A 24,558-nucleotide genomic window follows, 5' to 3' on the forward strand; every position below is an offset into this window, starting at 1 on the left:
GCTGAGGCAGCGCGTCTGTGGAGATATTGTGCAGGGGACGCGTTTGTGTGGAGGATGTAGGGATAAACTGACGTCTGACTAAAGTGAGTGTTTATATTTTCTTTGTTATACTAACGTGGTATTTATGTACACAATAGCATATCTGAGCGGTGTTTTATATGTCTATATTGTGAGAGCAGTGAGGCCAATAATAACACAAATGTAATTACAGTAAACAAGAGACAAAAAGAAAATTGGTAAAACTAAATAAACATTTAAAATGCATACCCTTTTTTTAAGTACTTGGAAAGACATTTGTACTGCGCATCTGAAACTGCACGTTACTGTTTGAATAAGACTTTGCTACACACCAGGCCAGAGTGTTATTGTGTGTACCACAATGTAACATCACGTTTAAAAGTAAATCATGATTGGTGTCAGTCAGACACAGTGGTGGTGGCTATTTTCTTTGTTTTACTACCGTGGCATTTATGTACATAATAGCATGTCTGAGCCGTGTTCCGATTAATGGGAGTGGCTTGCAGTGCTGTGCATTGTGGTGCATAGTGGCAGTTGTAGTTTTTCATACAAATGTGCTCTAAAGTCACATTTTGTCTTTTCTCTGTCAAATAGGCACAAAATTCTACATTTATGTTACATTTTGACTACAAATATGACTCACTTTCCATAAAGATCTATCTATACACTGAAAAAAATGATTCATTGAATTTAATCAACCTTTTAAAGGTAAGTGGTTGCAATCAATTTATTTAAGCTAGATTTAAACAAAAAAGATTAGTAAAGTAAAATAAAATATAAAACTTTTGTTTAAATGTAGCTTAAATAAATTTTTTTTGCAACCACTTACCTTAAAAAAATTTATTAAATTCAATGAATCATTTTTTTCAGTGTACAGCATTTACACATGACAGGTAAAAGTGTATGTTGGAGTTTACCCGATACTTTGCTGACGGAACGAAGGAAGCAGGTTCCTCAGGAACACCCAAACTTGAAGAACCGTCCCGAAGCTTTGGAAACACAGTCAAACATTGAGGTTTACATCACCAACTATACTGTGTTTTTTCAAAGTCTTTTGACTTAACACAATATAGTTATGGTCAGAGATGTCTGCTGTTGAGAGATACACAGCAGCGCAGCTTGAAGAAACCATAACTTAGATTGCAAGAGGCAGCTTAGCCAACGGCTGCATTTTTTATGATTTTTACAAAAGTTTAATGCCTTTCAGAAAATGTTCTTCTTTAAATATATAAATATATACCAGGGCTTGACATTAACTTTTTGAGCAACTTGTCCTTCGGACAAGTAAATTTGTGTTTCACTTGTCCATGCACAAAAGTTACTTGTCCGGGTAAAGATTTATAATATAATGTATTTTTTGTGTTTTGCTAATCAGTGGCGGAGCAAGGTTTTTTTTATAGGGGTGGCCAGGCAGGGGCCAGCAGTTACTCTGATGGCACATAAAATCTCTATCATCCAACCTTAAAATACTTTTAAGTATTATAGGTGTGTTAATCAGAATAATGTATAACATACAATCGCTACAATTCTTGAATTTTAATTAAAATGAATTGAGATTAACATACAATTTATAGTCATAATTCAACCTCATGTTTTTTTAAACTATTTAATCAAATAAAACTTTTGAAATTAACTTTGAAACCGGTATTTATATCTCCCATTGCTGAAAATATAAAGACCAGAAAATCACGTGAATTTTGTAGGTCACTGAAATGTATTTTACTAAGATTCATTTGGCTGCTTCTTGCTACTCTTTCTGAAGAATGATGCTATATCTGCTGCCTTTCTCTTCATTTTCCCCACATTTCAATGATTGTAGAAAAGTGTCACCTTTAATAAATGGACTAATCCGGTCACCCCTGTTATTAAGTGTGAAATGGACTGTTCCAAAACTTTCCGCTAGAGTCTGCGCAGTGTCGGAGAATAGAGCATGTGAATGATAACGTGAAAGGAGATCGGCTGAATAGTGTAAATAGTTAGTTTAAATAAGCAGGATTGATTCAAATCAAAGGAGGTTTTGTGGACTGCGTGTATTATACTAAACACACATCTATGCACATTTAATAAAGTCAACGATTTGAATACTTTGAGTGAGACATACTTGTTCTAACCGGACAAACTGTAGCCTTCAATCAAACCCGGACTAGCAATTAAAGCAAAATAATAGAAGATTTTTCAATGATTGTCTGACATTAAAACACTAAAGCAAAACATTAAAACATTACCATGTTTTAAAAAACTTGTTAGAATAAATGTAGATTATCTGTTATATATATAAAATCAATCTTAAACCTAGCATTTACGCTTTAATGTTCGTGTGGGATTTTTAATGTATAGTTGCGAACTCTGTCAGATTCAAATCAGCTGTCGCGCAGCGCACACACATATAGACACGCTGGAAGAGAGATTCTCGTTATAAAACAGATTCTTAAACAAGATTTTAAGCCCATTATGTGTTTTTACCGAACGTTAGAAGAGAAAAAATACGGACTTAAATCGGCTTTTTTGACACACAGTGAAGTCATTTATATTCACGCCGGAGCCTGAAGAAACATCACTCTCCACTTCACTCCATCCCGTCCCACGACTCCCGCCCCTCCGTGTTCGGCGATCAGGTTTAATGCGCACAGCTTGTTTAGTAACAATAACAGTAACATGTAAACGTGTGTGTCGGCGTGCCGCGCTCTCTGTTCAATATATCGCTCGGTGTTTGCACTGCGTGTTCTGCTCTGTCGTTAATGGCACATAACGTGAAGTAACATTGATTGAAATTTAACTTGTCCAGTCGGACAACAAATTTTCTCTTACACTTGTTCTACAAAAAATCCACTTGTCCCGGACAAGCAGACAAGCCTTAATGTCAAGCCCTGTAGACCCTCTGCTTAAAAAAATTCTTCATTTGTTCTCGTTTTACAACGTTTCTTCAAAAATACAAAATTTTGATAAATGCATTTTTATAAATTTTATCAGTGATCAGATTCAGAGCGATGATCAAAACATACAGTTTTTACTGTTTTTGGATCAATGGATGCTTCAGTGTTTTATAAGTTGGGTAAGAGCGCCACCTATTGGATAATAACGGAAATATGGATTGCCGTAAAACTCGTCACTGGCAGGAAAGTGTTCTCTCTTAATTGATGAGATAACTTGTCAATGGCAGGGAAAGAGTTAAAATATTGTAATGCTGTTAGTATTCAAATTTTTTACAAAGTGTAATCTGATTATTATTTTTATCAGAATTTTTTAAAGTATTGTTTGTTTTTTATGTTTACAAACTTACGCGCAGCCTAATCCTTGCAAAGCATTGTTTATTTGACTTGCATGCGCTTTGGCGACAATTGCAATGCATCTCCTAGGCTACATTCAATGTTCTCCTGTACGCACATGTGCAACCTCTGTGTACAAGGAACGTGCGGTTAAAAATTTTTGGTGGTGCATGTACAGTAGGGGTCAACAATAATCGATTCGGCGATGCATCGCAATGCGCGCATGCACGATTCAGCATCGATGCAAGCAAAGTGCCATAATCGATTATGTCACTGTTTATTTTCTGGCCTCGAGTGGACAATAAAGTTGTGAAGTTTCAATTACTTCCGGAAGCTTAACAACAACGATCAAGATGGCTGAGGCAGAGAGAGATGACCGCGGGTAAATAAAAACGCACCATTTTCTATGGAAAGCGGACATATGGGCACATTTCGGATTCGGAAGTTAAAGGGAACCTAGACCAGGCTTACGCTGTGTGTAAAATTCTCATCTGAGGTATATAATTGTCATTGTCTGAAAGCTGCTAAGCTTCTGTTTTGTTGGGAATAGTTGCACTTGACTTTACTACTTGACTGATGAAAAATTTGCCTTGTTGTGTACAGTAGAATTCTGATGCATCGCAATGCATCGTAGAATCGAATTGAATTGAATCGTTACCTTGTGAATCGTAATTGAATCGAATTGTAAGGGCAGTGCCAATGCACACCCCTAATGTACAGTGTGCGCATACTATTCTGATGACGAAATTTGCGTCACTCCCACTGTACATGGACCTTCACATATGCGTAAAACAGGAACTACACTTCTTAACTGTATCGAATTACATTTAGCAATTTTTTGTAATCTGTTTATTTGACTCTATGACTTCCCAATCCTGGTTGTGCCACCAGCAGAACCTCCTTGGGGTCAGTTGTATAGATGTTTGTCTCTGAGATGTGTCTCCTCTCTCTACTGTAGAAACCAGATGAAGAATAAATGTGTTTGTGAATAAATCCCTTGTCTCTGTCGCTCTGTCCCAGGCTTTGTGTTGAGAGGACACAACTTGTACCCATGGCCTCTTAGTTTGGCTGCTGTTGGTGGTTAATGTGCCAAGAATTTGCTGGCACTTGTTGGAAGCAGACATCTTGGCTCTCAGGTTGACAGGCACATTGTGGTCGTGTCAGGCAACTGTCCTGATTGGAAGATGTTGTCCAATCACTTTCGACTGTGGCCTTATCGTGTGTTGAGTGCTTTTGGCTGGATTGTTTGTTTCATTGATTCGAGGTACATGACCCCTTACTCCTGCAGACAAAAGACTTTTCACCACCGACAGGATTCCACTTCTGACTTACTTACACAAGTCATTGCACACTTATGTTTGACATACTATTTGTGAACTGTTCTGTATGCTTTTCATCTCTCTCTCTCTCTCTTTCTCTCTCTCTCTCTCTCTCTCTCTCTCTCTCTCTCTCTCTCTCTCTTTCTTTCATTTCTTGTCGAGAGCCTCTAATTGGCTGATTTCTTGGTATTAAAATTGACTCTTCTTGTTTTATTTGTGCATGATGTGTGATGTGCATTTATTTTGCTTTGTTCTTTTTTTAAAAATGAAACCATCATTTAGCCGAGAGTTGCTCACTTTTTATAATTCCATATATTCCTAATAAATTAATTTGATGTATCTTTTACATTTTTTCATATTTTTTAATGTCTTCATTTGCTTACAAGCTGTATATGTTCCCTACACTGTAAAAATACAGCATAAAGTTAAAATAACTTGACATGACATAATTTATAAAAACAAGTTTAAATAGTTTAACTTAATCTGTAAAGTTAGTCAGAGCCGATGGTGTAGTGGGCAGTGCTCCGACATGTGGTGCTTTCGCACTTTCGGCGACTCGAGTTCGATTCCCGGCTTGTGGTCATTTGCCGATCCCATACTCCTCTCTCCTTCCTGTACTTTCCTGTCCTCTCCTTAATCACTGTCAAATAAAGGCAAAAATGGCAAAAAAATTGTAAAGTTAAAGTAACGTAAAAATATATGTTAACATGACAAAATGCTTAATTTTTTTTACAGTGTATGGGTCGAACCCCAAAGCTCTACCAACTGAGTTATTCATCGTTTTTAAGCTCGATAACCGTGTTATAGGTCACACTTTACATGAAGGTTTTATTTCTTAGCATTAGTAAATGCATTAGCTAACATGAAATAACATTGGACAATATAGTCTTTCAGCACTCTGTTAATGTAAATTAATGCATATACAGTTGTTGATGTTAGTTCATTGCATGTTAAAGGGGACATATAATGAAAATCTGACTTTTTTTCATGTTTAAGTGATAGAAGCACTGAGGACCCAATTATATCAACCTAGAAAACGTGAAAAAAAACTAGAAAGCATGTGAAAAAATAGGTAATTGAAATATGGCTCCCCTTGTGATGTCAGAGAGAGAGAGAGAGAGAGAGAGAGAGAGAGAGAGAGAGAGAGAGAGAGAGAGAGAGAGAGAGAGAGAGAGAGAGAGAGAGAGAGAGAGAGAGAGAGAGAGAGAGAGAGAAACATCTGACTTTCAATTTTAACAAACCACCATTATGGTGATCAGTGTTTGCATTTCATCAGTTCATTTGCATTTAAAAGGACACACCCAAAAATGGCACATTTTTCCTCACACCTGCAACGTGGTAATTTTAACATGTTAAAATAAAATAATCAATATGTTATTTTGAGCAAAAACTTCACATATGTACTCTGAGGACACCAAAGATTTATGTGTATATCTGAAAAAAGTCTTGAAATGTCCCCTTTAACTAATGTTAACATATATAACTGTTTTTCAAATGCCGTTTGTATTTAATGTGAATAATTTTCGTCCAGAACATCTTGTTTGAAATTGAAATGTTTCATGATAATCTCTCTTTTTTACTTCTTTAGTCTAAGGTTCGAAATGTCCTCCGTCTGGGTCTTCACTCTCTTGGATCATCGTTGTGGGGTGACGATCTGTGCTGCACGGATAATCCCGCCCATTGCCACGCCCTCACCACCTTCCTTTATGCACTAAGAGCCCTGTTACGCACTTCACTCTCAGTCGCTATGGTCACTGTGCCCTCCCACCTCATACAGGTATGACCAATCAGATTGTTTGTTTATTGGCATGAATCCTTTTCTTCTGTTTTCTGTTTTCTGTGTCTTCTGTGATTGTGTATGTTCTCTCTTAAATTTCGTTTTTATGATAGTAAATTCTTTGACTTTATTTATGATATTTAAGATAAATTAAATTATTTATATAAATATATAAATGCAGTCCATTTACCATTAGTGGTTTCCTTAAAATTCCTTGTCTATGCAGAACACCCTAGCAACCACATAGCAACACCCTGACAACCAGCTATGACAGCATCAATACAGCAAGTTTTGCACCAGCAATGACAACCTAAAGAACCCATATTATGCAAAATCCATTTTTATAAGGTGTTTGGACATAAATGTGTTTGGCAATGTGTGAACACAACCACCCTACAATAGAAAAAAAACACACTACTTTAATCCCTATTAAACCAAAGTAGTCTCATTACACTTGTTATTTTGTCAGTCCTGCATTACCATAGTTTCAACCCTCAGCGAGTTGTACGCTGTCTGCCATGTCACAATAGTGAGATACTATTTACTCAGACTGTAAAAATCTAAAATGTGCAGGACGGTAGCCCTTCAGGAAGGGTTGGGCACCCCTGCTCTAGACACACCTGAGACTTAAATTACATTTTGTAAAATTGGCATAATAGGTACCCAAGTTTTTGCATCAGAATAGTAAAATCAAGTTTATTTTATATACCAAATGTTAATATAATAAACAAGGCGGCAAAAAAGGCATTTGTTTAGATCCAAAGGAAAGCATGATCAAGATTTATGATTTTTATATATAAAATATTTTATATTAAATATATAAGTGTGTGAGTGTGTGTGTTTATTTATGTAAATATAAATATAAATAAATACATATTTAAAAATATAAATTTAAATATATATAGTTTTATACAAAACAAAAGCATAATAATAATAATAATGGACTTACATAACATTATAACTTTTTGAGCAGGCAGGCTTTTCATCAAATAGCGACAGTAACCAACAATACTTAAAATTTTACAATACTAATTCAAAACATGAGAGTTTTCTATGACCAACTTCAAGATCAAGATCAGCCTCAATAGCATTAAGAGTTATTTTTTTAAACTTGACTGTCAGTCACATGGACCGGCACTGAGGTCACCATAAGTCTGTCGACCCTGGCACACCAAAATCGCCCCATGAGCCCGGAGTCAAAGAGTCGCCCCCCTCTATTCTATGAATGAGGTTCCGCTTGGCTGAGGTTCAGGGGGCCTGTGTGTGTATCTGTTTGACTACATGTATGTTTGGCCTTCAGAGGATCGTCTTCATTGGCGCGTGAACCCACGTCCTTTGTCTGAGGCCCTCATCTTCACATTCAGCCAGCCAATGGTCAGTCTCGAATCGTTCTGGGCGCTTCGCTCATTCAGCGCCTCTCGGTTCGTGAGAGGCCCTTTTCTTTGTGCCTCCATTAGCCAACGAGAGTCAGTTCATGGCTGCTGTGCTTTAAGAGTGCTTCAAAAGACAAGATCTCACTGGTCTTTGTCCATTCGTAGACAAAGTGCTAAAACCCCTCTCAGGGAGGCTGGGGGGCACCCAGTGTTTTTTTTTACAGTGGTGAATGTGATTGGTTCGAATGTGGTTTGTGTGACGGGTATGTTGTGAACATGCAGACCTTTTAGTAAGTGCAATAAATTTTCATGGATCATGGAGTATTGAATGTATGTTGAAGGGTTAAACTCTGGATTAGCAGTGAAATGTGACATTCATAACAATAAAAATCAACTTAACGAATTTTTGCATATAAAGCTATGTTTACATGATAACAATGTACTGTATTTTCCAGACTAAAAGTCGCCCCAGAGTTTAAGTCACATCATTAAAAAATGCGTCATTAAGACAAAATAACATATATAAGTCGCAGTAGACTATACGTCGGATTTATTTAGAAAATTCTTTCACAAAATCCAAGCCGAAGAACAGACATTTAATCTGGAAAGGCAAGTTATTCAACTAAACAATAGCAGACAGAACAGCAGGCTGAATAGATGTCTGTACGTTAAAGTAATATTATCAGTTATTTTCACGATGTACAATAGCATACAGAACTTACCTGGATGGTTGAATAGGATAAATTAACCGAACAAGCCAACGAGCATAAAGTTCGCAGGCTCGTCATTCCACATCACTGAATTCATGAAATTACATATTATATATAAATACAGAAGCAGCATATGGCGGATTTTCGCGGCTGTAGATGGTAATGTTGTCTCTTGCATCATAAATGTCATAATTAATTAATACTGACTTACAAGCACACCTGACTATAAGACGCAGCACCAACCAAGCTATGAAACAAAAACGTGACTTATAGTCCGGAAAATGCGGCAGTAAAATTTAAACGTTTTTCCTTTGCACGACAGCGCTGTCAAAAAGATGTGTTTACACAGATCCGTGAAAACTCAATAGTATTGTTTATGGCAGACCAGTAGATGGCGATGTCACTTTGTAAAAAAACATTTGTTGGATTATGCCAACAAACTGTTATTTCTAAATGACCGGAGGGGACATGGGGACGCATTCGAAGCGAAGTATTCGATGAACATATAATACATGCCAAGAACATTCTGTTAATATAATTTTTTTTTTCATTTTTGATGGAGGGGCCATTTACACTGCAAAAAATGACTTTCTTACTTATTTTTTTGTCTTGTTTTCAGTAGAAATATTTAAAAATTCTTAAGTTAAGATGCTTTTTCTTAATGAGCAATATGACCTAAGAAAAAAGTCTAGTTTTTAGACAATTTTTTTTACAATTTAAGTAAATTTCAACTTAAAACAAGCTAAAATATCTGCCAAAGGGGTGAGAAAAAAATCTAAAAATAATTTTTAAGCAAAATTTTCTCACCCCATTGGCAGATAATTTTGCTTGTTTTAAACACAAATTCACTTAAATTGTATATTTTTGTCTAACAACTAGACTTATTTTCTTAGGTAATTTTGCACATCTTAATTTAAGAATTTTTAGATATTTTTACTGAAAACAAGACAAAAATACTAAGTAAGAAAGTCATTTTTTGCAGTGTAGCGGCTTTTGCATATACTATATACAAAAAGTTATTGTTTTTTTTATTCTGTTTTTGACATAAAAAGCATCTATGTTCTTACAAAAACATATTAAATTAACACTAGGCTTCAGCTACAAAATGTTTGTGATTTCATTATGACTTTCTTACTTTGTATTTTTGTCCTTTTTGCAAAAAATAAAATAAAATTATCTGCACAAATTCACTTAAATTTTTTTTTTTTTTCCTAAAAACTAGACTTGATTTTTTTTATGTAGTTTTGCTAATCAAGAAAATACATCTTAATTTAATAATTTTTAGATATTTGTACTGAAAACAAGACAAAAATACTAAGAAAGAAAGTCATTTTTGCAGTAAATCATGAATAACACAACAAAATATCAAATATCTTTAGTGACTCGGGCATCATCTTGGATTTTGATCTTCGATTTGTTAACACAATAGTTGCGTTGTTATGTTGCGTTGTTTAACATCAATGTGTAAACTGTGTTGAAGATGTAGCTGTAGGGTGATGTGAGGTTTTGGAGATTGTCACCAGTGGCTTTGGTATAAATGTTTAATGGTAGATTTTGGGGGTCACAGACGGGTACACGTCTTTATACAAACATGCACTATACTGTAGAAGAGGGAATGAAAGAAGAGAGGACCAAACACAGATGCATGAAAACTGCATTAGGCCTTGTCAGCTGCCACTGAGAGAGAGAGCTATGAAATATTCAAGAGTCATGTAGAGATGAATTTTTCAAAACTTATTGTATCTCCTTTTCTCACATCACCCCTCCCCTCATCCTTTTTTCTGGGTCTGTCCCTGTTTTGTATTTGGCCAGAAGGAGGAGCTCTCTATGGATCTCCTGCTCGATGTCTATGCTATTTTACTTTCGCTCTCTTTCACTTGTTTAAACTACTTCTTTATTCATCCATATTGTCTGATGATCCTGCAAATGTGGGTTTTTACCTCTTTTAGGTTAAAGCTTCATCTCCCAGATCTACAGAAAATTAATAAAGGATACGCCTCAATTGCTGATGTCTTATGAGCTGGTCCAGTATAGAGCTTTCTGAAGTATGAAATGAAATATGTAGCAGTGTGATGTGCTTGATGATTTGAAAGGCATCGCTGGACCATGTAACAGCAAATATTATAATTCAATTTTCAGTTTTAGATGCTACAGAGATATGATTACACCCGGGATTCGATGGCGTCTTTGGATCTTTCTTTGAATGATGTGGCTTTACGTTACATTTGTCCAGATTTGTGCCGTATGGTGACACCGTGTGAGCCGTGCAACCAGAGGAAAAAGAGACAGATTTTGCGAGCATGTGTTTGAGAGAATGAAACACACACAGTGTGTCTGAGCGCCAAGCGTATGTTCCTCTCTGATCTGATTGATTTAATGTTACACGACTCAAGCATTGAGGTTGCATTGCACGGTGAAGATGATGAATTACTCAACAAGGAATATTAAGAGATGTTGTGTTTAATAGAGATGCTTTTCTATCTCTTAAGCTTAATCATTTTAATTTTTTTATTTTATGATCCACGTTTTAGAACTTCTACGAAACAAGTCCCATGAAAGTACGTCGACCGCAGCCAAAGTTATAGGCATGTAAAACATTCGTCTGACCACTAGGTGGCGCTTGTGAAGAAACTCTGCATGCCCCCTCAGATCCTGACTACCTAGAATAGACATAAGATTGGCGAAGATACCGACTAAAACCTGTTTTTTGCGTTCTACATAAAATTTGTTGACGTGCTATACGACAATGGATTGGTTTATCGAAATTCTTTTAATAACTTTTTGCTGTGAGTGTCTTTTTTTACCAAAAAAATTCTGTACCTTTAAACCACAACTATTCATTTGCACTAGCCGTGTGATGCGCCAGCCTGACCTTACGTATTATGTAATCACGTCGAAAGGTCACACATGGTGTATGCAAAACTACCGCTCTAGTGTTTACAAGTATGGAAAAAGAGGAGCGTTCAGACGTTGTTGTATGTGAAATGATACTAATTAATGTCTTTGTGTCAGTTTATTGTTTAAAATGGCCCACAAGTGTGCGTTTCACATATGTAACGTGTGACCTTTCCATGTGATTACGCAATGCTAAGATCGCACTGACACGTTAAGTCAAATTTATAGTCCTGCGCAAAGTCTACACCGTAGGTTATCCATAGCCTGAGCGTAGCTCTGCGTAGCCTGATGTGCACTTCGCCAAAATTTTAACAGCACGTCAGTTCTACACGGACGCAAGCGCTGTGATTGGTCTACTAGAAGCCCACCGTCAGGTAAAAAAATCTGCGTCATAGGAATTTCCTTTTGGGATGAGAACAAACATGGGCCAAGTTGAGGAGTGATTTTTTCTTCTTTGTTTGTGGGTTAAACTGGCCGAGCTGCTTCTTTATTGATGGTCGTGCCGCTACTGTGGTTACACGCATGGATACTGCCTACCAGCAGTCTGCATGTGTGTTTGCATGTCGACGCGGACAATGACGAAGTATATATGAAAACTCACGCCATCGCGGCTACGCTGTAGGACATACACACAACTATAATGAGCTCTTTACACAGCTAGTGCAGAACGAGAAATTGTGGTTTAAAAGAAATTTTATTTATTTTTTATTTTTTGGGTGAAAATTAGGGTGCCTTGGCTAGATAAGACCCTTATGACTCGGTTGGGATCGTTTAGAGCCCTTTAATGCTGCATTGAAACTGTTGAGGTCCACTATATGGAGAAAAAAATCCTAGAATGTTTCTCTAAAAATCTTAATTTCTTCTTGACTAAACAAAGAACGACATAAACATTTTGGATGACATGGAAGTGAATAAATTATTGGGATTTTTTTTTGAAAGCGGAGTAATCCTTTAATAAGATTTTCTGGTTGGTTGCTAACTCCCCAAAGCCTGCATCCTATTTCACCTACTTATACTATGCCCTAAAAGTATGTAAAAGTTTTGTTATGGTAAATTATAGACTGAACATAGCCAAAGAAGCTAGCATGGCGTTTACAAGAAAAAAGAAAGAAAGAAAAGGGACGTACTACTTTCGACTACTGATGGTGTGCAATTTGGAGACTCTCCTTCCCAGTGGCGGTCCTGGCTAGATTTACGCCCTGGGCGAACCATCCCTTGGCCGCCCCCAGAAAAACAAAGACTTACCCCCAAATCCCACCACCAACATGTATTATTTTATTATTTATAATCTTAAATACAAAAAGTTAACAAGAACCGAGAAAAACAAGATAAATAAATGTAATACAGTACACACACACACACACACACACACACACACACACACCGCATCAGACTCCACAACCATGTCTGACTCCTCATTTTTGCCAGTGGGTGCTCTAACTCCAAAATATTTCAGAAATGCCCCTGAATTTACAATTAAGATACAATATGTAAGTTAGATACACTTACATCACACATGCATCAGTTACCCATTTAAAATGACCATAACACACATTTTATTAGTTTATAGGATGTTAACAAATGCTAAGCATACACTACAAATTATTTAAAAAGCTATATCACTCTGTAGCTTACAAAATAGCATGTCAAGTTATATTAGAAGTTATTTAAGTTCACATATAGCATATAGCAATAAAAAATGACACAGTCAGGAGGTCTGTGTGAGTTTGCACTTGTTGTGTTGCAAACACAAACTAGACTGTGTGTTGCCTATGGGTGAATTTAGTTGCATGACATGGTGCCTCAATTCTAATAGTTGCTAGTTCAGCAAAACTAAAACAAAACAAAAAACAGTCGTGTTCTGTGGCTAATAGCAACATATTAGCAAGAGGGCGAGGCTAATATAAATAACGTTAGCCTATTTCCTACTGTCACTCACGTCGTCACTCATAGAAATCTGCATACCTTTATCTTTTGCCCATTTTTCCTCATCTTCTTTTCTTCTTTTTCTGATCTGGGCAACTGGTGGCTTCTTTTGTCTTTTAATTTGATCCATGGCATGATGATGATGAAGACTCGACATCATTAACTTTGCATTACATTTTGCCAACAACAACGTCCGTTCGCCCGTCAATCAACCGGTGTCACGTGACGTGGGTCACGTAGATGACTCTAAAGATTTTTTTTCACAAAATCCAATTGATAACATGTTCGTAGGTATATGGGGTCTATGTTAATTTTAGGAATGAAAAATAAAATTTATTTGGAAGCAGACGCAGCAGTTTGTGTAGTGTGGCCTCTGGCCTGGGATCAGTTTATCCCTCGCTCGCCCCCCTTAAGGCGAGCGAGGGACTTGCAGGGGGCGAGCGAGGGACTTGCAGTCGCAAGTTGTTTCCCCGCCCCTTTCTCCCTTGCCTCTTCTGACACGCACACATGACTCTCAGCACTAACTTGACATGGAAATGAGCGTTTGTCTAAAAAACGCTTTGATTTTTTTTTTTTTTTTTTTTTTTGAGTGCGCTCGTGCGCCCTCACATAGATTGCGCCCTGGGCGTTCGCCCACATTGCCCATAGCAAAAACCGGCCCTGCTCCTTCCATTACGATATGCAGAATTTTACCCCCAGGTGTTAAGCTAAAAGTATAATTCTGTTTTACGCATACGCAAGGGTTCGCAAACAGTGCATGTGACGCAAATTTTGTCATCAATATAGTATGTGCGTACGCACTGTACATGCACCGCCAGATTTTTGTTACCGTGCGTACTTTGTATGCGCGTACAGGAAAATATAGTATGTAGCCCAGGAGATGCATTGCATTTTGTCGCAATGTGCATGCGTCAAACGTCTGTGTACACGTACAAGTCTAATTTTCCATACTTTTCAAGGCTGTGCGTTCGACTGTGCGCATATGTTTGCATGCACGTAATAAAAAACTATACTCCGGACTTTAGTTATCAGATTTTTTGAAAAAACAATGTTAAATACCTCAAAACTATTAATATTTATACCACAGACTCAATGCATTTCTATAATTATGTTGCCAAATCAAGAAAGAATGACATCACCGCACTCTCCACTCTTTTCTTGTTTGCATGGATCAATAGAAAGCCATTCAAATGGCTAAATTGTGTTGTCTTCAAAAGTTATTAATGTTTCAACATAGCACATAAATCAAGCAGGCGTTTGGGCAAGCAGCCTTGTTCATTTCTACAACTATGTTGTAGCGTCGCTGCTTGTAAATATTTCATTGGACGTATTTCTCGTGTATGTCTGGTTTTGTTCACCTCTACCCATTTATCTCTCACTCACAGAACCGAGCTGTAATGGGAAAAATAATCAGATTGAGTGACACAGCCATCGCTCTGGAGTCATTCAAAGGTTCAGAGAAAGAGACCAACCCACTTTACAAAGATTACCACGGTGAGATAAACAGCACATGCCAAAACACACACATTTGCAATGTTTGATTAAACCAATGTTACTAATTCAATTCAATTCAATTTTATTTATATAGCGCTTTTCACAATACTCAATTGTTTCAAAGCAGCTTTACATTAATAAAAGCAGTAAAAGCACAGAAAAACGACAGATAGCATAACATAATACACAATAGCATAAGCAGTCAAATTTGCTGCGGCTATGACGCGACATTATGAGCGAGCATATTACTAATGTAACGTCGAGAAGAAGAAGCTAAGTTAAGCCCAAGCAGGCTACCTCCCCGGGGTAAAAAAACCCCTAGGAGAAAAAAAACAAAAACCCCGGGTTGTTTAGCCGAGGAAATAAAAATAAAAGTCCTAGGAGGGAAAAACCCTTGGGAGATATACATGTATATACACACATATTAACGGATAAGGAGCTTAAGCAGAGATTAAGCAGAGATTAAGCGGATATTAAGCGGATATTAAGCGGGTCCTGCCGGTGGTCGTTGGTCAGGCATCAGCTGGGCATCACATTGAAGGACGACCAGTAGATCAGAGGTGTGCCGACTTTCACATCTACCGGAACTGGGTCTGTTTGTCCCATTGTCCTCAGGGTCAATGGGACCCAGGGACGAGACAGGGAGAGAAAAACAAAATCATATTAGCGTAGGGGCCGTTCACATGTAATGCAAGTGTCACACAGTGATGTGGTTGAATCAGCTTAGTTTCAGACAGACTAACTATTGCAGCATAATTATATTATCCACAGTTGAGGATTTTGCAAATTGGGGGCCCACTGCGACGGTATATATGGTAACTAAGGGTCACCTTCCGATTTTTAAGAGAAAATGAAACCTGTCGACCCGTTTGACTAAGGCCTGTAACCCCACTGTCGTCGTTAATGCAGGTTCAGTGGCAAACGGGTCTATATTGCATACTATTTACAAGATCACGAAAAAACGCCAACATCGCAACCTGACCATACGTGTCAACCCGCTTGACTAAGGCTGGAGGCCCCACTGTCGTCGTTAATGCAGGTTCAGTGGCAAACGGGTCTGTATGGCATACTATTCGCAATAGAAAGAAAGCGCCAAAATCACAACCCAACCATACGTGCCAACCCGTTTGACTAAGGCCAAAAGCCCCACTGTCGTCGTTAATGCAGGTTCAGTGGCAAACGGGTCTGTATGGCATACTATTTGCAATACAAAGAAAGCGCCAAAATCACAACCCAACCATACGTGCCAACCCGTTCGACTAAGGCTGGAGGCCCCACTGTCGTCGTTAATGCAGGTTCAGTGGCAAACGAGTTTGTATGGCATACTATTCACAAGAACACGAAAGTTCCAAAATCGCAATCCGACTATAGGTTAAGATAAGATTTTTATTTATTTATTTGGTTGATCTGTGTTATGACCGCGAGTGCTTTGTTCCGTACAGATAACTATTTCGAGTTAAGTACTTTTACTAGACAAATTATGCGAATGCTTTGTTGAAGAGAAAAGTTTTAAGTCTAGATTTAAAATTATCGACTGTGTCTGATTCTCGGACATCGGTTGGTAAATCATTCCAGAGCTTAGGGGCTAAGTAGGAAAATGACCTTCCACTTTTAGACACTTTTGATAGTCTAGGGATAATCAAGAGACCAGAATTTTGCGACCGTAGTGTGCGTGATGGATTGTATTCTGATAGTAATTCTCTAAGATATGAGGGTGCTAGGCCATTTAAAGCTTTGTAGGTGATTAGTGATATTTTAAATTGTATGCGATATTTAACTGGTAGCCAGTGTAAAGATGCCAGAATTGGGCTTATGTGGTCATATTTTTTAGATCGAGTAAGTACCCTTGCGGAAGCGTTTTGAACTAGCTGAAGCTTGTTTACTTGATTTGCATGGCATACCCCGAGTAGAGAGTTACAATAGTCTATTCTAGAGGTCATAAAAGCATGGATAAGCTTCTCTGCGTCAGATGTAGACAGTATATGGCGTATTTTCGAGATATTTCTAAGATGGAAGAATGCTGTGCGGCAGACGTTGGCGATATGACTATCGAAGGATAAGTTGCTGTCGAACATTACACCTAAGTTCCTAACCGTGGAAGATGGCACCACAGTGCAGCCATCTATGTGCAACTTGTAATCTGACATATTATGTTTGTAGCGATTCGGTTCAATAATAAGTATCTCTGTCTTATTGGAGTTCAGCTTAAGAAAGTTATGTGCCATCCAGTCACTAACATCGCTAAGGCAGTCTGTTAGCTTAGAAAACGTGTGTGTTTCGCTGGGATGTGAGGAGATGTAAAGCTGGGTATCATCCGCATAGCAGTGAAAACTTATGTTATGTTTCCTGATAATGTCTCCTAGAGGTAACATGTATAATGAGAACAGGATAGGACCTAAAACCGATCCCTGCGGTACACCGTATTTAACCAGGGAGTGATATGACTCTTCCTCGTTTACATAAACAAAGTGATAGCGATTGGTTAGATACGACCTAAACCAGGCTAGCGCCTGACCACCGATACCAACATAGTTTTCTAGTCTATTGAGTAAGATTGTATGATCTATTGTGTCAAAGGCTGCACTAAGGTCTAATAATATAAGAATTGAGATTTCACCACGATCAGATGTTAATAGGAGGTCATTTGTAACTCTAAGCAACGCTGTCTCTGTGCTATGGTGGGGCCTGAATCCTGATTGGAACTTTTCATATGTACTATTATTTGTCAAGAATGTGCGTAACTGGCTTGCCACTACCTTTTCTAATATTTTCGAAAGAAAAGGTAGATTTGAGATTGGTCTAAAGTTATTAAGCTCTCCCTGATCAAGCTGTGTTTTTTTAATCAGCGGTTTAATAACTGCTAGTTTGAAAGCTGTTGGAACATATCCTATTTCTAGCGATGAGTTAAAGATATTTAGAACCGGGGTTGACACTACAGGGAATACCTCTTTAAGCAGTTTTGTGGGAACGGGGTCTAATATACAGGATGATGATTTGGATGATGTAACTAGTCTAGAGAGCTCATCTATTGTAGTAGGTTTAAATGAATCAAGATGTTCGTATGGTAGTCTAGTGTTAAGTGAACTAATGGGTAGAGTGGTGGCTGCCTGGGTAGCTACGATGTTTTCCCTTATAGACGTAATTTTGTTAGAAAAGAAGTTCATGAAGTCGTTACTATTGTGTTGAAGTTTACTATTGGTTTCTGTTTGTTCTTTATTTCTAGTCAGTTTTGCAACCGTGCTGAAGAGGAAACGGGGGTTATTATGATTCTCATTTATAAGCCTGCTAAGATAGGTAGATCTGGCGGTTTTAATAGCCTGTCTGTATTGTTTAACACTCTCTTTCCATGCTGCACGCCATACCTCTAACTTTGTGCTTCTATAATTTCTTTCCATTTTCCTAGTTGCCTTTTTGAGTGCTGCGGTGTGATGATCATACCATGGAGCTGGCGGTTTTTCTTTGATTCTCTTTTTTCGAATGGGAGCAACGGCATCCAATGTGTTAGAACAGACATTGTTTAGGTTTTCTATTACAATATCTAGATCATCAGAGTTATCTGCTACATGTTTAATTTGGGACAGGTCTGGAAGAGTGCTAATAAATCTATCTTTAGTGGTGGAAATTATTGTTCTGGCTAATCTGTAGCATGTTGTGGATTGAGTGATCCTATCTAGAGGTACAGTGTATGACACAAGGTAATGGTCAGAAACTGCATCACTCTGAGGTGATATTTTGATGTCATTAATATTGAGCCCGAGTGACAGAATTAAGTCTAATGTGTGCTTACGAGTATGCGTTGGCCCTGTCACGTTTTGTCTAATATTGAGAGAATTTAGAACATCCATAAATGCACGTCCTAGTGCATCTTTTGGGTTATCCACATGAATATTAAAATCACCAACGATAAGAGCTTTATCTACAGTGACTACAAGCTCAGACAGGAAATCTGCTATTTCTTTAAGGAAATCTGCATGGTGGCCCGGAGGTCTATATATTGTAGCTAAGGCAAAAGAGAGCTGTTTGTGGTTACGATCGGTTATTTCCATATTTAACAACATTAGTTCGAATGATTTAAATTTTACTTCAGATTTTTGGTTTACTTTAAAAATTTTGTTGTATATTGTAGCTACACCACCCCCTCTCCCCTTTAATCGAGGTTCGTGTTTATAATAATAGTCTTGTGGGGTGGATTCGTTTAAACTAATGTAGTCGTCTGCTTTAAGCCAGGTTTCTGTTAAACAGAGTGCATCTAAGTTTTGGTCTGTAACTATTTCATTGACAATAGGTTCTTTATTGGTAAGCGATCTAATGTTAAGAAGGCCGAATTTTAATATTCGAGGTTCATCTGTTAAAGTATTGTTGTCTAATTTTATATTAATCAGATTTGTACCAGATGTGGCAAGCGGTGCTCTGTATTTATTTGTTCGGGGAACAGATACAGTTGAAATGTGTTGATATTCTGGTAAGATTGACTCGAAGTGCTGGGCTATAAGTGATCTTGACATATCACGGCAGCTAACAGATGGACGGTTAAGCCGATCCGTCTGTTGCCTGACTTGTACCCTGGATAGTCAGACTGTATTCGAAGTAAGACTATTGGTCAGATTTATAGAGAGAATCGCACTTCCTTCCTCAGATGGATGGAGGCCATCTCTCTTTAGCAGGTCAGGTCTCCCCCGAAAATGCTTCCAATTGTCTATAAACCCTACGTTATGCTGAGGGCACCATTTTGACATCCAGTCGTGAAGAGACAATAATCAACTGTAAGTTTCATCCCCCCGGTAGGCGGGGAGGGGACCAGAGCATATTACATTGTCTGACATTGTTTTAGCAATTTCACATATCTCTTTAATATTATCTTTGGTGATCTCCGACTGGCGGAGTCTGGTGTCATTCGTGCCGGCGTGAATAACAATTTTAGAAAACTTACGCTTAGCATTAGCCAGCACTTTAAGTTTTGATCTAATGTCTGAAGACCTGGCTCCCGGTATACAATCGACTATGGTGGCTGGTGCCTCAATGTTTGCGTTCCTAAGTATCGAATCTCCAATGACCAAGGCACTTTTAACAGACGTCTCAGTCGGTGTGTTGCTTAGAATATCGAACCTGTTTGAAATTACCAGGGGGGTCTTGGGTGGGCACCGGAAACGACTTTGCCGCCTGACAGTCACCCAGTTAGTCGGCCCCCTTGACTCAGATGATGGAACCGAGCTATGTGTATTACGTTTAACACTAGGCGCACCCGAAACAGTGTTTGTAGCATTAGCGGTATTAGCGTTTGTAGCATTAGCGGTATTAACGTTTGTAGCATTAGCGGTATTAGCGTTTGTAGCATTAGCGGTATTAGCGTTTGTAGCATTAGCGGTATTAGCGTTTGCAGCATTAGCGGTATTAGCGTTTGTAGCATTAGCGGTATTAGCGTTTGTAGCATTAGCGGTATTAGCGTTTGTAGCATTAGCGGTATTGCTGTCATCAACTAGCGTTTGGATGCGCGCTTCTAGTTCTGCAATCTTCTCCGTCAGCCTTACTACTTCAATACACTTAGCACAAGTAAACCCCTCTGTGCTGATGGAAGAAGCTAAACTGTACATGTGGCAAGTAATGCAGGTTACAATAACAAGCGGAGTCTTACCGCTTTCATGTTGGGTGATGGCGTCTTCGGTCACCTGGACGCGGTCCGTGAAGCTACATCGCGAGGGAAGCTCACTCGCAGCACGCCCCGATCGCCTGCGGACGTCTGTAGCCAGTGTGATGTGAGGCAAGCTGAATCTGCAACGGCCGGGCAGCGGCTCCTCCACGGCTTCCCGATCGCTTTCATTCTGGGCGATGGCGTCTCCGTTCCCTCTAGCGCAGTCCGTGAAGCTGCACCGCGTAGGGTGTTCGCTTTTTGCACTTCTCGGTCGCTTGTGGATGTCTGGAGCCTGGGTGAACTGGGCGCTGTACTTCGCGTAGGATCTGCGATAACCGGGTATCAACTGCTCCACAGCTTCCCGCTCAGGTGAGGACAGGTCTGAATAGCATGCAGTGGATGAGTCCGCCATTAGATCGGCTGTTTGTTGATGCTAGCGGGCTATATGCTAACACTGGGTGTTTAGCAGTGATAAATCGTTTCACGTGGTAGTACTGCTCAATAGTCGTCACTAGAGATAAACGAATATGTTTATAAATAGGAACAAGGTGGTCAGAAAATAGGATTTGGATGATAAACTCGACGGAGCTCTGATGCACGACGCTCACTCTGACTCTCACTCTGACTCTAAAGCTCATGCATATTGTTAGGATTTGAACCACATATTAACAGATGCTGAATGAGAGACTTCACAATTGTGCATTTGACAGACGCTCTTAATATCATAAAATGACTTCCAGTACAGCAATGTTGTGTGTTTCTTGGGATCAAACCTATGACCCTTGCACTGCTAATGCAATGCTCTACCAACTGAGTTTCAATCCCGAGCCGCTAACATCAGACCACTCACATCACCATAGCAACTATGTAGTAGAAACATGCTAAAGACCACTCACATCATCATAGTAGCTGTATAATAATGCCATGGCAACCACTCAGATACCACCGAATGATGCTGGCGAATTTTGCACGTTTTCCTCAGCAATCAAGTTTAAATGTTGTTTTATTGGTCCCTGGTCTTATTTGTGTGTTTTGCATCATTCGACACAGACAGACGCGTGTGCAGTAAAGTGCATTAGTAGTGGTGGGGCAGGCAGGGTGGACATCTCTCCGGCTGTCAGCTCACGTTAGTGTGACTCTGTTCAATCAGACGTGCTCCTTGGCAGACAGGCCGGGGGGAGATTCAGCTGCCACGGCAAACACTAACCCAAACCCCCACCCCCTCCGCCCCTATACAAGCACACATCATGGCCCTCAGGGGCCGCAGAGTTGCAGAATCGATATTTTCATACGGTCAGACTACAGATTCAGACCCTGTAGTTTTTTCTCTATATTTACCTGTTTTCATTATATAGTTTTTCCCTCCTCATCTCTTTGTGTTGCATGTGGTATATTTTCATCTCTCCTCTTTCTGTAAAGGTCAGTTTGTTTACAGACGGTCCTCTCTCTCTCCTCCTTCACTTCCCCATCTTGTTTTTCCCATGTTGCTCATTCGCTCTATAGGTCCTGTTTTGGCTAAAGTAGGTGTGGTTTACTAATATCAATCACCTGAGATTTTTCTTTTTAATTTAATTTGCCAAAGCATGTGAACTCTTATGTGAATGATGTCAATTTGAGCAATGTGTTCTGAGCAGGGATTTCCAAACTGTGGGTCCCGGCCAACAAGTGGGTCTTAAAGGGAAATAAGGTGGGGTGCGCAGAGTGACACATAGACTGTAAAAAATATTGACGTAGTGACCTCTTTTTACTTCCTGTCATGAGGAATGGCGCAAGACTTGTTTCTGCCCAGAAAAAGATTGCAGTAATTAGCAATTAGCAGCATGGCCCAACTAGGTTAGGGAATCGAATTTCGATTCCAATTCTGGAATTGGATCCATAAGAAAGGAATCGGATCCTTGTTATAAAATTACAATTTCGATTCCACTTTACGATTCCGTCACAAATTTTAACGTGATCTATCAAGACCTGAGTCACCTGACCTAAAGGCTTGGCAGTTATTGTTTTTTACCCTTTTGGAAACGAAACCCAAGAATCTTTAGGAATCGGTAAGCGAAATCGAATTTGGAATCGGATTCGATAAATTTGGCCCAACTTCCAATGATCCAATCAGTTCTCGATAGACAAAATCAAGTACCGCCTTAAGTTTTTTTCTCATTTTAGAAGCCGTTTCACTTAGATACGTGACGATACCTAAAAATATAACATTTGCATCTTCTGTTTCATGGCAACTTTAATGTGTGAAATGTGTTGACTTCTGGAAACTATACAAACAGTAATCAAGTATTTCAGGAGCTGTTTGTTTTGAATGTTTATGAACAATATGCAGTTGCTTCATAATAAAGTTATAAAACTTTGATAAAAATCTAATAAATTAATCACAATTACAGGGGAATTAACTATTAAGATTTTTGCCATAACCGGGCAACCCTCTTTTCCAATTAAAATTCATTTTGACAAATATGGAACAAATGTGTGTTTTTTTTCCCCCCTATATTTCTATTAAAAAGAAAAAAATTTGGTGGGGCTTGAGATTGATTATAACTGTCTAGTGCTTCCCGAATTAAAAAAGTTTGTCAAGGTAAGTCACTTTGGATATAGACGTCTGCCGAATGCATAAATGTAAAACGTTCAAACGACATCGAGCAGCTGTTTTTCATGACATTTTTCAGACACGTACACCTTCTTTGTAAACAAATATAATGTTTTGGCGAAATGTAAAGTGTGCATATATGTACTTTTTGTTTCTGTTGGTGGCATTGTGTGCTTCTTGGGTTGGCATGTGCACACTTTTCTTTAAAGGGGTGCTCTAATTGGGTCACCAGTGCTTCTATCAACTAGGGCTGTGCAAAAAAATCGCCTGTGATTCTCATGCGTGTTTCATAAGTAAAGCCGGTTCGGTGATTAGAAGTAAATTGCCATCAGCTACTTTCAGATGGAGCGGCATTTACTACACAGAGCTGTAGTTCACAGAGAAGCTAGGAAAAATCGGGTTCAAAATCGACTCCGATAATCTATGCGATTTTGCCTAGCTTCTCGCTGAACTACGGCTCTGTATAGTAAATGCCGCGATTTTTTGCACAGCCCTACTATCAACCTAGAAAATGTGAAAAAGATCATCCCAGTAACTTAGTTTTGGTAAACCATTCTCTGCAAGCACATGAAAAATAGGTCTTTCAGAATATGCCTCTTTTGTGATGTAGGTAGCAAGTCTTATTATAATAATACCGCCCCTTAATCTGCACTATCCAACCACAGCACTGCCATTTAGTTCAGAGAGAGAGAGGGAGAGGGAGAGAAAGGGAGGAAGAGAAAGAAACAGTCATTGACAGCACAATTGAATTTCAATTTCAAACCACCATTATGGTGATCAGTGTTTGCATTATCACATAATATGCTCGCATCTTCAAAGTGGCAATTTTAACATGTTATAATAAATTATCTGTGGGGTATTTTGAGTTAAAACTTCACATACACACTCTGGGGACACCAAATATTTATTTTACATCTTAAAAAATCTCATAAATGACCCTTTAAGGTCTTCCTAGTATCATTCATCGTATTATTTATTCTTCAGATGCTTGGACATAAATAAGACAAATGAAACCGTACACACTTAACAAGTGAATCATTTACAGATGTCTCTTTAACCCGTGTGTGCTTGTTATTTTTATATGAAAAATAATGTAAGAATTTGCCATTGATAATGATCTGTACTATTCTTTCATGAATTAGTGCTTATAAATGTGAAGACCAACATGAGGTTACTCTTTCTCTTCTGTGGTTCGTTCAGAGCACAAAGCATGTTGGGAGACCTGTCAAAGCGAATCAACTCGAGCAGAATCAGTGTAGCGCACGGGTCTGTTCACACACACGCGCGCACACACACACACACACACAGAGCTGGTCGTACAGCAGCATAACTGAGAGGGAAAGAGTAAGTGTAAAAGGTTTTTCTCTTCCTAACACGGCCCTGTGTTGACTGACCTTGTTTTACCCCCACCCTAGTCTTTCTCTCCCTAACCAACCCGTTTCTCTCCTCCCTCCGCTGAACTTCATCTCTCATCTGTTTTGGTTTCTGCCCATTGGTGCAGCTAATAAAATAATGGTTTATACAATGCTATAGTGACCAGTGTGAAAGGCGATAGCTTACT

General features: G+C 38.7%; 2 protein-coding genes across 3 annotated transcripts in view; one reads left to right on the forward strand and one right to left on the reverse strand.

The window, feature by feature from the left end:
- elp4 (elongator acetyltransferase complex subunit 4) overlaps positions 1-24,558 on the forward strand; it is a 96,637-nt gene that overhangs the window by 26,858 nt on the left and 45,221 nt on the right. Inside the window, exons 7-8 of the mRNA XM_055172618.2 lie at positions 6,192-6,380; positions 14,670-14,778. Of these exons, the coding sequence (XP_055028593.2) occupies positions 6,192-6,380; positions 14,670-14,778 (298 nt within the window). The remainder of the gene's footprint in view (positions 1-6,191; positions 6,381-14,669; positions 14,779-24,558) is intronic.
- Positions 14,845-24,558, reverse strand: part of LOC129418477 (E3 ubiquitin-protein ligase TRIM39-like) — a 124,689-nt gene continuing 114,975 nt past the window's right edge. For both annotated transcript variants that reach the window (XM_073859977.1, XM_073859976.1), the window contains exon 7: positions 14,845-20,788. In XM_073859977.1, the coding sequence (XP_073716078.1) occupies positions 19,536-20,788 (1,253 nt within the window). In that variant the 3' untranslated portion in view covers positions 14,845-19,535. The remainder of the gene's footprint in view (positions 20,789-24,558) is intronic.

Source organism: Misgurnus anguillicaudatus, chromosome 21 (assembly GCF_027580225.2).
Source record: "Misgurnus anguillicaudatus chromosome 21, ASM2758022v2, whole genome shotgun sequence".
NCBI lineage: Eukaryota > Metazoa > Chordata > Actinopteri > Cypriniformes > Cobitidae > Misgurnus > Misgurnus anguillicaudatus.